General features: G+C 48.1%; 1 protein-coding gene across 1 annotated transcript; it reads left to right on the top strand.

Annotated features, from left to right (window-relative positions):
- The first annotated feature begins 3,582 nt into the window (after nt 1–3,582).
- Nucleotides 3,583–13,374, top strand: ZYX (zyxin). Its single transcript, XM_072652478.1, has 11 exons — nt 3,583–3,597; nt 3,976–4,081; nt 4,251–4,470; nt 4,932–5,122; nt 5,379–5,471; nt 5,788–6,285; nt 9,895–10,015; nt 10,217–10,386; nt 10,577–10,755; nt 12,057–12,177; nt 12,746–13,374. Exons 3-11 carry the CDS (start codon nt 4,263–4,265, stop codon nt 12,848–12,850), a joined length of 1,686 nt encoding a protein of 561 aa, XP_072508579.1. The 5' UTR covers nt 3,583–3,597; nt 3,976–4,081; nt 4,251–4,262; the 3' UTR covers nt 12,851–13,374.
- The last annotated feature ends 1 nt before the right edge of the window (nt 13,375 follows it).

Genomic DNA, 13,375 nt, shown 5'->3' with positions numbered 1-13,375 from the left:
TTTGCTCATAGAGCCCTGCACCTACTCTGATGAGGGCAGGCCATGCTGAACGGTCCTGTGCCAGTAGATCCCATGTCACACAATCAATGCCAAAGTTCTTAAGGACACCCTGAGATTGTCCTTGTAATGTTCTTCTGACCACCATGTGAACCTTTGCCCTATGTGAGTTCTCCATAAAATAGTCTTTTTGGCAAGTGTTCGTTTTGCATTTGAAGAAATTCTGAAGATCACCTGGCAGGATCCTAGCCTAAAAGAGGCAGTTAGATAGCAGAGCAGCTCTAGAGACCTGGACCTGAGGTCCGGAAGACTTATCTTCCTGAATTCAAATCTGGCCTCAGACACTTACTAGCTGTATGACCCTGGACAATTCACTTAACCCTGTTTGCTGTAGGTATTCATCTGTAAAATCAGCTGGAGAAGATTTTGGCAAACCACTTCAGTATCTTTGCCAACAAAACCCAAATAAGGTCTTGAAGAATTAGACCTGGTCTAAAGTCCTTGGCCTCTCCTTAACGAAAAACAAAATAAAACTTATTGGTCTCCCTGCTTTTGAAGGTGTGGTCAATGCAAAGGAATAAACACCCTATTCCAAAGTTCTTGGTTTCATTCTTATCAAAGATCTAATTGAGTCAATCAAATTTAGGAAGGAAACCTGAAACCTTGAAACTAAGATTAGGTTGGTGACCAAACTAGGAGCTTGAATATCTTTGTGTGTGTGTGTGTGTGTGTGTGTGTGTGTGTGTGTGTGTGTGTGTGTGTGTGTGTGTATGTATGTATATAAATATATACATATGAAATAAACATATAAAGAACTTTGAAAGAAAGGCATTCAGATGACTGGGGGAGTGGGATATACCTTTGCCCTTTCTCCCCTTCCATTCATTTGTATATGGGACCAAAAAGAACCTTGAGGTTGAGAAAATCAGGGAACTTTTGCTGAGAGGGAAGTCTTTAAAGTATTTCTGAAGTGGTGATGCTTGGCAGTTGGAATATAAACAGATGTTATAAGGGTTTTCTGATCCTAAATTAGATAGAAGTTTGGAAGAGACCTTGCTTTTGGTGAAGTTTGGGTTGAAAAATAGATTTAATGCCTTGTGTGTGTTCATCCTTCGTTGCCATCAGAGAAATAACGACATGACTTGCACTTGACTTTGTTTTGAGTGAGGAAGGGCTGTGTAGGTCACCAACCTCACTTCTCCTCCAGACCCCTCTGAATCCAGTGACCAGATATTCATCAGGATGACTGGAGATGACCCAGAATGAGGCAGTTGGGGTTAAGTGACTTGCCCAAGGTCACACAGCTAGTGAGTGTCAAGCGTCTGAGATGAGATTTGAACTCAGGTCTTCCTGACTCCTGCACTGGTACTCTATGCACTGCACCACCCAGCTGCCCCTTAATGTTTTGTGGGCAAAAATTAGCTAACTATTTTGTAAATCAAAAGGACTTTGCCTCTGAAAGAAAATCTTTGTCTCTGAAGAGGAAAGTCTATATCATGACCATGACTCTGAATACTACCAAACTAATCAATGGGAAGGAAAACAATTAGCAGTGATGTGATGTGATGGCTCTGCATTTCTAAAAGATGTGAAGCCTTTGGACTTTAAGCTAAAAGAGTCATGGTGGAGAGCCCACCCCTCTCCTTCTTACAGCAAGAGATAACACACTTCAGCTGATGATTCTAGCTGGTTAGAAATTAGTAATAGAACAAAGCTATCCAATCTTGTATCTGGTGGATCCATATTTGGCAGGAACCATGTAGACCAACAGAAGACCATATAGCAGAAGCCAAGCAAGATCAGTGGGGAGTATTCCTAGGTGGAGCAGCATGGTAACATCTCCAGAAGACATCAGCAGCCCTAGGTTTCAAAGGTGTGAGTTGCCCATCCCTGGGTATACCCTGCGAATAAGTGTTTTCTACATATGTGCCCCTCCATACATGTTTCCTAGTTGTAGTTCACCTCTTCCAGTGATGGTGTGTGTTTATAGAAGAGTGTTATTCAGTTTTATGGGGGAATTATTCTAACGTTATTTCTTCTTATGAGGCTAATTCATTAAATGCCTTTGCATTCATCTACTGTTGTCTGCTCACTAACTAGTAACAATTAACAAATTAGGGGATAATGAACTATGATCTGAGTGGATGTGGACTCTGAGTACCGGAGACCCAATTGTGAGTGGGGTACTGAGGTGTTACCTTAGTATTATATAATTCTTGTACATAACATAGCCTGTGTAGCTTATAAGCAACTTGAGGTCAGTGTTTGTATTGGTTTTCATCTTTGAAATCCAGTGTCTTGCGTTGCATAGATACTTAATAAATACATTTAAATTGACTTTTTATTAAATTGATGAGGAAGGTAGTGGAAATGAAAATAAGGGAGCATGTAGGAGAGGTAGAAGGAGCTTAGAATGTGAAATACTTGAACACAGAAACAGTCCCTTTTGCTTGTACAGTAGTTGTATCCTATATTGCTTAGCACAGGACCTGGCACATGATAAGTACTGAATAAATGCCAATTGACTTGATACTCTTCAAAAGAAGAAAGTACAGCATTTGATAATGAGGGATAGACTACAGATGCTTACAGCACTGGAAGTCCCCATCCACCACTTACTTACTAGGTGTTTGTGGAGGAAAAAGTGAGGCTGGTGACCTTGCATAGCACTCCCTCACTCGAATCAAAGTCAACTGCAAGTCAGGTCATCATTTCCCTGATGTCATGGTCCTCTTCGAAAATGAAGGACAAGCACAATAACTTAGGTGTATGACCCTAGACAAGGTATTTACTACCCTTATGGCCTAAAGACTCTTCCTCTTTAAAAAGAGGGGTTGAAGTAGATCTAAGGTCCCTTTCATTTATAGTTTTCTTATTCAATGACGCTAGTTAGGTTTTCTTTCTGGCGGAGGGGGGGTAGGAGTGTGGGGGTGTGTGGAGAGATGCACCCAAACTGAATTGGTTTTGGCTTTTGTGTGTGTAAAAATACCTTTCTGACCTCTCCATATTCTCCCCCCAAACCTTCAATAACTGAAAAGACCACACCCACCTCCACTTCCCTTCAGTTTCAGGCCAGCCCAGTGCATGCCTCTAGCAATTCTGAGTCTTAAATTCACTAGCCCAGAGGGGCTTTTGGGGTGGAGCTCTGGCTAACCCGGAGCTGCTGAAAAGACGTATTTTGAACTCGTAGCTCAAGAGCTAGAAACCTTTCCTGGACCCCTAGGGAAATAGGGTCTGGTGATTTAGCAGTCCTTCCTCATTTCACTGCCCCGGCGCCCTCGGTCCCCCCATTGAAACGTGTGGATTTTGTCTAAGCGTGTACGTGTTGGCGGCGGCCGTGGGGAGAGGGTGGGAGGTGTGTTTAGTGGCTAGGAGCGGGTCTACGTCCTTTCTCCCTAGAGTCTAGACCCAGAGCAGGCGGTAGGCGGGAATTCTTGGGGACCTGGGTGGAGGAGGAGAACGGGGGGCGGGGAGACAGGGCTGGGGGGGCTAAGAGAACAGCTGGTTTGGACTGGAAGACCAAGTCAGGGGCAAAGGCTGGATCTGCTCCTTCGGCCCCCAGCCCGACTTTGGCCGCACAAAGCCGAACGGGGGTGGGAGGTGAGGATGGGGGTGGGATGGGGGGAACTGGGACAGTGAGTCAGACCTCCGGGAAGGAGGAGGGGGCCGCTGTGTGTTGGGGGGAGGTCAGGAAATGACATCAGCGGAGCGTGTTTTGGGAGGGCCGGCCCGTCTCTGACTCTGTAGCCCGCGGGGAGGTTTGCTGGGAGGAGGATCTTCTCTGCTTTCCCTGGTCCTGGGCGTGATCTGGGCCCCTTCCTGGGGGAGTTTCCTGCTCTCCCACCCCCCAGCCCAGCCCAGCCACCTCGTCTCCCCAGTTCTCCCCGCCTCCTGGCTCCAGATCTCCCCGCCTCCTCTCTGGGCCGCTCCTTGTATGGTCTCCCTGCCTCTGTGTCTCCCCGCCCTCCTTCCCCCCAGTCAGAAGCCGCTCGGGACGCCCGGACGGACGGAGTCACAGCTGGGCTGGACGTCGCACTGACCACTGTTCCTTCGTGCTGGCGGAATAGACGGGCCGAGCCCCGCGGTGAGAGAGGATGGGGTAGAGGGGACAGGCGGCCCCGGCCGCAAGTTCAGGGTGGGGGGTGGGGGGGGCCTGCGGGCCCTTCCCTGTCCCGGGGCTGGGGGCTCCAGAGCGGGCGGGGAGAGCCATCCATTCATCCTTCTGTCCATGGTAACTGCGGCCCTTCCTCCAGCCCAGCCTCCGCATGGCGGCCCCCCGGCCCCCCCCTGTCATCTCCGTCTCGGTCTCGGCGCCCGCCTTCTATGCCCCGCAGAAGAAGTTTGCCCCGGTCGTGGCCCCCAAACCCAAAGTGAACCCTTTCCGGGCCGGGGCTTCGGAGAACCCGCCAGGGCCCGGGGCCCAGAGGGCTCAGATGGGCAAGGTGGGGGAGATTCCTCCCCCACCCCCGGAAGGTAAGGACTTTGTGGGGGGATGTCTGGAAGCCAAGGGGTGCAAGGGATCGAGGAGCTTGTGTGGGTAGGGGTGGGGAGGTGGAGAGGGTATCGGGCCACTCGGTCTGAGCAGATGTTCTTACCTCATCTTGCAGCCCGTGGCCCCGAGCCAGGACTCCTGGGTCCATTTCAAATTCCTGGCCCGGGGGTGGGTGTGAGCGAGAATGTGTGTGGGGCATGGCTCTTTGAGTTTGCTTGTTAAACTGAAAGGGGGAGTGAGTTCCCTTCTCAGCAGGACTTCCTGACTTAAAACATACCTTCTTAATGGAAAGAGATCTCTTTATGGGGTACTGGGATACCCAGGACTTCAGAGGCCTGAACAGGATGCCCAGTAAACCTTAGGTCTTACCTCATTCCTTACAGGCCCTCCCAGTACAACTGGAGGAGGGCCTTGTTGATGAATCTCTTTCTCCTGCCTCTAGATTTCCCTCTGCCACCACCTCCATTGCTACCTGGGGATGATGGAGAGGCTTCTTTGGGAGGGCCCTTTCCGCCACCCCCTCCTCCATTTGAGGAGCCATTCCCCCCTGCTCCAGAAGAAGAGACATTCCCTTCCCCTCCACCTCCTCTGGAAGAAGAAGTGGGGGTTGAACCTCCAGCACCAGCCCATCAGGTGAGTGAAGGGAAAAGAGCACTGGGCTGAAATGGATACTCCATAAAAGGGCTATAGAAGGAGGCCTACTGTTTCTGCCTGGCTTTCTCCACTTATGGGCAGGGAAATATTCAGTGGGGGCAGGGAACTTTAGGAAACTTCCATATAGCCCTATAGGCTGTGTAGGATTGAATATCCTTGGGGGAGGGGAGTCCTGAAACTCAGTGTACGATGTATAAAGAAGTCTGCCTGGGTCCTCAAATTCTTTACTCCTCAGCCTAGAGGAAAGGTGAGCAGCATTGACCTGGAGATGGATTCTCTGTCCTCCCTTTTGGATGACATGGCCCGGAATGATCCCTTCAAGCCCAGGGTGAGGGATGGGGTAGGGAAAGTGGGGGAGGTCAGGAATGTATGTGTGTGTTTGGGGGCTGTGTCTTTGTAGATAAAGTGAACCTACATAGGTGTGTGTGTGTGTGTGTGTGTGTGTGTGTGTGTGTGTGTGTGTGTGTGTGTGTGTGTGTGTGTGTGTATTTGTGTGTGTAGATAAAGTGAACCTGCATAGGTGTGTGTGGGGGGGCTGTGTCTTTGTAGATAAACACAGTGAACCTACATAGGGGTGTGTGTGTGATAGGATAGACAACACCTTCTTCTAACTTAGTTCTCCCCCTAACTCCTCTCCCCTGCAGGTTTCATCTGGATCTGTGCCTCCCCCAGCTGCCCCCCAATTCCCTCCCAAGCCTAAAGTCCCATCTGCAGCTTCTGGCACAGCACCTCTTCCTCCTTGGCTGGCTCCTACTAGCCCTCCTCAGTCCCACTCTGTATCTGTGTCTAAGACCTTAACCACACAGCCTCGAGGTCCCCCAGCTCCAGCTCCACCAGTGGCTCCAGCTCCACCAGTGGCTCCACCTCCAGCTGTAGCTCCATCTGCAGTTCCACCCCCACCCCCAGCCCCTACCTCTACCCCCAAGTTTAATGCTGTGGCCCCCAAGTTCACTCCTGTGACCCCTAAGTTTAGTCCTCCAGCACCTGGGGGTCCCCCTCACAAGAAGGTGGGTCCTTCACCCCCCACTGCTGCAGGGTCCCCTCAACAGCCTCAGCCTCCCAGCTTCACCTATGCTCAACAGAGAGAGAAGCCCCGTGTGCAGGAGAAACAACGTCCCGTCCCGCCTCCTGCCCAGGACCAGGTGAGGGGAAACTACAGGGGTCTGAAAATAGGAGCAAGAGGAGAGGCTAAGCATAAAGTCAGAGCTTTCTGGAACCCAAAGTTAGAATGAGAGTGGGTGAATTTCTTCTGTGTGGAGTAGTGAGGCAACCAAAGTGAAGAAGGGAAACAGCACCTCCAGAGGAGGGACCTGGAAGGGTCTGGGTGTTTGGGTGGGGTAGGGTTGGGAGTGGGTAAGTAAAAGCACTAAATTTAGAGAGGCCTGAATGCTTAGTGTTTTAGTGGGGCTCTGAACTAAGTTGCTTTACTCTGGGCCTGAACTCAAGACTTCATCTCTAGGTCAACATTTAGATACTTTTCCACTTAGTCCTTTTTGAGTTCTTCCCCTTTAACAATGGGAGGCTAAAGGAGGCTGATCAACTGACTTTCTCTTATCAGCTGTCCGCTTTGTTTCCTGAAAGAGCATTACTCACTTTGTGGGGGTTGGCCTGGGCCTTGGGAGCTTTCTAGCAATAGCATCATTATTATCAACATTTATTAAGTAGCTACTAAGGTAATGTGCCACATGCCAGAGATTGTTAGTAAATAAGACGTGGGCTGTTTTTGAGAGGATGCCCATCTAGTTGGGGAGAACAGGATGCATACATAAAAATGCTTAGCTCATACTTTCTGTCCTGTGTCAAATAGTATGGAAAATAAATCTGGAATGGAGAGAAATTCCCCAGGGCTGAGCCATTTGGGGAAGCCTTCATGAAAGAAGTAGAACCAGAGCTGAGCATTGAAGGAAGGATAGAACTTAGGTGGAAAGGAAGGTGAGGGCATCCTGAGCTCTAGGGAATGGGAATATGGGGCAGAGTGAATAGTGAGAGGAAAAGCATGGATGTAGGAATGTGTGTGAAATGTTACAGGAACAGGTTGGCTTTGAATTTAGCTAGATTGGAAAGTTATTAGCTTTGGGGAGTAGTGGGAGATAAGTTTGGAACAGTTGGTAGGGGACTGATTAGATGTTCAACCTTTCTAATATTTTTCTGTAGGCAAAGGGAAGGTTTTTGATATGTGCGAAATAACATTTTAGGAAGATTGATTGAGAAGACATTCATAGGATAGGTTGTGGGGAGAGACTTGTTAGGAGACTGTTGTGTTATTTCAGGATTGAGGTACCTAGCAGGGCAGTGGGAAAGAAGGGGAGGATGGAGGTGAGAAATAAGAATTAACAGGTGCTGGTGACTTGATATGGGAGGAGTGGGAGGGATGACTTCAAGGCTTTCAGTGTAGATGACTGGGAGAATAAAGGCATTGTTGACAGATGAGAATAAATCAGAAGAAAGATCTGGTTTTGGGAAAAGTCTGTTTTAGTTATGTGTCAAAAAGCCATTTATGTAGAATTGTCCACTTGGAAGTTAAAATTGAGACTGAAGCAGAAACAGTCTGAGGACTAGACTGAGCAACACCCACTTTGAAGGAGGAAACACTTAAAGGGTACCAGAAATGACAATACAGCAATGACATGGAAGCTGGAAGAGAGAACTTCAGGAAATATGGGCTTGTCCACAGTGTTGGTCAAGGAGAATGAAATGTTAGGAAAGGCCAGGAGATCTGATAATTGGAAGATTACCTGGGATCTTTGACGCCTGTTTCAGTAGAGTGGTGGGAGCAAGTTATGAGAACTCGTGAGAAGCAGCAAATTTGACTGAAGACACGATGCTTTGGGGTAGTCAGGTTGAAAGAAGTTTTGGGGTGTTTTTTTTTTTTTTGATGTGTTTAAAATAGGGAAAACTTGTGAAGATATTACTAGGTAAAAAGACAGTGGAAATAAGGATTGGAAGTGAGGTAATTGGAACAATTGTTGGATGTGTAGCCAGAGGATCTGTCTTGTGTGGCTCAGCCTGTGTGACCTTGGACAAATATCTTAAGCTTTCTAGGCCACAAATTCCTCATCTATACAAAGGGGATCGGGTTGATTTTGACATAACGAGGAGGCAGTAGCGGATAGTTTTAAGACCCAAGATGGATGCCTACACCATGGAAAAGAAGTGTATATCTTTCTTTGAGATAGGCAGGAAGGAGGAGCAGGTGAAGGAAGATATTTTGAAAAGTGGTATTAAAAATAAGTGTGGCTTCAGAGATGTTTGGAGATAGAGGTGAATATGAGGGAACTTGAGCTCTCTTCATAAAGTAGGGGAATGAAGTCATGTGTTGGGAGTGAGGGGGTGGTGATGGAATGGAATGGAGATCTGGGGCTTGAAGGGTGGAAAAAGGTTTGAAACAGCTGCTGTGGGGAATGCAATAGAGAAAGTTGAATAACAACTGCGGAGCAGCAGTTGAGTCCAATTGAAGTCAGAGACCATGAATTTGTAGCAGAGTCAGCACTCTTTTCTCTAGTAGTATCCTGCAGATGGTATAATAGGATCTAGGATGCTGGTGTGGTCTGGGCTTTCACCTTGTCCCAAGTGTGCTGGGGCTTTCCTGGTGGATAGTTTTTCTGGGGGTGAGGGGTTAACTGGCTGGTCCACATAAAATTGTCCATCTATGACACCTCCTCCCTCCTCCTCCACTCCCCCCCCCCCCCCCGGGCTTTGGGCCCAGTCTGTGGACTTCAAAAGTGGACTCCTCATTCCAGCTTGGGGCCCTAAGGTCCCCAGTGTGAGAATTCAGAAGTGGGATGGTTAAGGGGCCCCATAGGCAGCATTTTGGGTTTAACCTGATCTTCCTGCCCTATGTTATATTTCTATGCTGGCAGAGTTGCTCAGCAGCGGTTGGGACGGGTAGGTGTGCCTCTGGTGTATATGTTCTTTGGAGATGGGGGCTATGCATGTGCTATAGGGGGTCTATGTATTTATGTATTCTGTGAGGCTTCTGTGTTTGGGTCCAGGGAGTCATTAAGTATCTTCCCTTGTTAATAACCCTAGTCATTAGGTGTTACCAAAGTTGGCTGAACCTATGAGAGCGTCCACTTAGTATTTTAAAAAATCTATTCAAAAGTATAGGTTTTGTACTGATTTCCATGCATTTGGTTTTAAAATTGTCATAGATGGTCTTTCTCAGTGGAGAATGTTGCTTATTCCTGCCCTCTCATAAGAGGTGTAATGGAAAGAGCCCTGGTCTTGGGCACTAGAAGATCCAGTTTCAGCCCCAGCTGTGCCACTGTGTGACTTTGGGCAAACTGGTATATTGCTGGACCAAGGTTTCTTTACCTGTAAAATGTCACAGTTATACTAAATGATTTCTAAGGTCCCTTCCATCTAGTGGAACTCTGTAATCTCTGGCCCTGGTATGTCTGTGGCGTGTATGTCCAGTGCTATGGTGATTTGAGCAACGTGTGTGGCCTGTATCTGCACAAGTCCTATTCCTCACTTGTCTGTGATACATCGCTTTGGGGGAAAAAAAAGGGATTAAAATGTGTCTAGGGGCTACATAAGCTCTGGAGTAAGTATGGGTGGCAATAACCTGTTTTCCTTCCTCCTGGGTAGATGTGGAGTGGGGGTGGTATGGGGAGCTAGGGCTTTAGTAATTAGGACAAAACCTCTTGGCAGTGGGTGGAGGGGCAGATGGTGAGACAGCTGGGGAAAACTGAAATGAAGGCCACGCTATAAGAATTTGTAGAGAAAAACTAAGGCTGTTGGGGTTCTAGGTGCGTCCTCCTGGGGCCCCAGGACCTCTGACTCTTCGGGAGGTAGAAGAGCTAGAAGAGTTGACCCAGCAGCTAATGAGGGACATGGAGCAGCCATCCAATAACAAGCTACCCACCGATGGTGAGACTGAGTTCCCCTCCACCCCCCACCCCCAATAAGGTCCTAAATAGGTCACCATCATTCCACTATGTTCCCGACCTCCCTGTCTCTAGCTAGCCTTTCTCCTGGTTGTTGTGACTGGTACCTTTTGGCTCCCCTCCCACATCCTTCCTGCCATTTACATTGTTACAGTGCTGCCTTCCTTCTCCCCCCCCCCCCCAGAGTATTGTGGTCGGTGCCACCAGGCCCTGGTACGTTCCCAGCCTGCAGTTCGGGCACTTGGGAGTCTTTTCCACGTCACATGCTTCACATGCCACCAGTGTGAGCGGCAGCTGCAGGGGCAGCAGTTCTATAGCCTTGAAGGGGCACCTTACTGTGAGCAGTGCTACGAGGTAAGGAAGCCACATGGGGAAACCTAGGAAACAGCTTGTGAGGAGATGGGAGAAGGGTGGTTGTATCCTGTCACTGGGAAGGAGGGTTTGGAACAGCCACCTTGTTCAAATCAAATACCATTCATAAAGTAGAGTACCTGGCAATTAAGAAATGCTGCTTGCCTTCCTTCCTTGTTCTACAAAAACCCAGAACACCCTGGAGAAGTGTAGCACATGTGGTCAGCCTATCACTGAGCGGATGCTGAGAGCCACAGGTCGGGCCTTCCATCCCCAGTGCTTTACCTGTGTGGTCTGTGCCTGCCCTCTGGAAGGGACCTCCTTCATTGTGGACCAAGCCAACCGGCCTCACTGTGTCCCTGACTATCACCGGTGAGCTGTAACTCTCAGATCTTGGAGTAAACCAGTCCTGTCTACCTTTGTTGTAGGGCCTGAGCTTTTTCCGCCTGACCCTGGTGAATTTCACAAGCTGGAGTGGGCCAGTTAACCTACCTTTGTCTATTTTTGTTCAGTTTTTCAGTTGTGTCCAACTCTTCTTGACTCCATTTGGGGTTTTCTTGGCAAAGATACTGGAGTGGTTTGCCATTTTCTTCTCCAGATCATTTTACAGATGAGGAAACTGAGGCTAAGAGGGTTAAGTGACTTGCCTAGGGTCACACAGCTAGGAAGTGTATGAGGCCAGATTTGAACTCAGGAAAGTGAGTCTTCTGACTCCAGGCTCTGCACTCTATCCACTGCACCATATAACTGCCTTGTATTTCATAGAGCATCGGAGTATACTGGACTGCTTCTCATACCCTTCTATTTCAGGATCTTCTTTGGGAGACATGTATATGTAGTTCCTTTTTTTATGCAAGTTCCCAGTTTATGCAAGGCTTATTATGTTCCAAGAGCTCCTTTTTAGAGCAGTTGTTTGGAACTCGAGTGCATTTTTCTGCAGAAACAATTATACGTATGTATATATATATGTATACACACATACGTATATAGTGGTTACATTCCCAGGCCAGTCCACAAAAGCCTCTTTCACTCATGTACTTCTCATTTGTAACAGTGTTCCAAGGACATGACCTTGACTTTCAATTTATGAGTAGAAACAGTTCTTTTTGCAGCCAGGTCACTGGGGACTTGTGCAGCTCTCAGCTCAGCTTAGAGTTGGAGGAGTACAGTTGGAGAGACAGTAACTAGGCAGATCTAACTCTCAGGGCAGGAATTAAAAATGAGAATCCTGCCTGGCTGGGGAGGACTTTCATGAGAGGGAAGCAACAAGGGCCTAGCTCTCATGTAAGTCTACCTGGAGGGGGAAATAATAGTAGTAGTAACTATAGCTAACGTTTATATAGCACTTATTGTGCTAAACACTTGGTAAATATTATTTTTATGATCCCCATTTTACAGATGAAGAAACTGAGGAGAGGGTGAAGTAACTTTCCCAGGGTCTTGGAGCTAAGTCTCTGAGGCTTGATTTGAATTTGGTTCTTCTGACTCCAGGGCACTTTATCCACTGTGCTAGATAGCATCCTATAAAAGGGAGACTTTACTTGCTGGATAACCTCCTGTTGTATTGCCTGGGTTGACTGACCTCCACATGACATGCCCTCAGACAAGAATCAACTTATCCTCCCACCCAAATCCCACCTGCCACTGACCCTGTTTCTCTTTACCCTCCACAGGCAGTATGCCCCACGATGCTCAGTTTGTGCTGAACCCATCATGCCAGAACCTGGCCGAGATGAGACTGTCCGAGTGGTAGCTCTTGACAAAAACTTCCACATGAAATGTTACAAGTGTGAGGTCAGAACAATCACAAGTCCTCTGCCCCGCCCAGTTTCCACATCTTGGTTTGGGTGGTGAGGACAGGACTTTACAATTAGAAACCAAAGGTGGTTTGAAAAAAATACCAGCCTGTAGAATATTCAGAAGTTGTCCAAGGAGGATAGAAGCTGAGATGTAGGTCATTCCCTCTTCCCTTCAAGATCCTTTCTCAGAGTGGAGTGGGTGGCCTTGACTTCATGACCCAGAAAGAATTTAGGAGAATAAATTGGGCAGGTGAGGCTTTCTAAGAGATTTGCAAGAGTCATCCTAGGGCAAGGTGGGGCAGGCTGCAAAGAAGGGTTTTTCCCTCTCCCCAGAGGAGTACACCCCTAATTGCCAATCCTACAAAAGGGAGGGGCTTGGAGCCCAGGAGAGGAAGTAAAAGGGTGGTGAGAAATGGGGGGAGGGAAAAGGCGGTGGCATGCTTAAATGCTGACCTAGTTTCAGCTCTGCTAGAGCCAGCGGTATGTGGGGGATATGGAACTATGAATACTGAGAAGAGATCATGCATTATGCTTTACCATCCTGTCCCACCCCCTTCCAACAGGACTGTGGGAAACCCCTGTCAATCGAGGCCGATGAGCATGGTTGTTTCCCTCTGGATGGACATGTACTGTGTCGTCACTGCCACACAACCCGGGCCCAGACATGAGGATGAACTCATTTTCATGAATCTTGGAAGAACCAGGATCTACTCCAGATCAGAGAACTACCTGCTTTCAGATCAAGTCTTCCTTCACTCAATTCATCCTCATTCCCCACCCTGAGCCACAAGAAAATTTACAGCTAGTCTTAATGCTAGCCCCTCTTAAGTTCTAAGGGGGGCAGGGAGATGAGGGAGAGCAGCAGAACCCGAGACCAATCACTTCATTTTCAATATCCCCTTTCCCACCTGGTACAAGGACCACCCCCTCTCATCTTCCAGGCTTCACGGCATCCTCTTGTACCCTCTTCTCTATCCCTTTCCTTTTTGGGGAGCCTGACAGCTTGGGCAGCGTTCTTGCTTTAGCTCCTACACTGAAGCTGTTGGCTGGCTCACTCCCAGCAACCTTTGTACTCTGTGGAGGGGCTTAAGGAAAGGCTCTATCCCAGAGGCTGTATTGATAGCACCTTCTTTGGACCACATATTGCGGGATTTTGGCCACAATTACAAATAAAGTATTCATCACCCCCACAG

The sequence above is a fragment of the Notamacropus eugenii genome, chromosome 3 (assembly GCF_028372415.1).
Source record: "Notamacropus eugenii isolate mMacEug1 chromosome 3, mMacEug1.pri_v2, whole genome shotgun sequence".
In the NCBI taxonomy this organism is placed as follows: domain Eukaryota; kingdom Metazoa; phylum Chordata; class Mammalia; order Diprotodontia; family Macropodidae; genus Notamacropus; species Notamacropus eugenii.
Note: the sequence above shows the minus strand (reverse complement) of the source record. Positions and strands in the feature narration are given on the sequence as shown.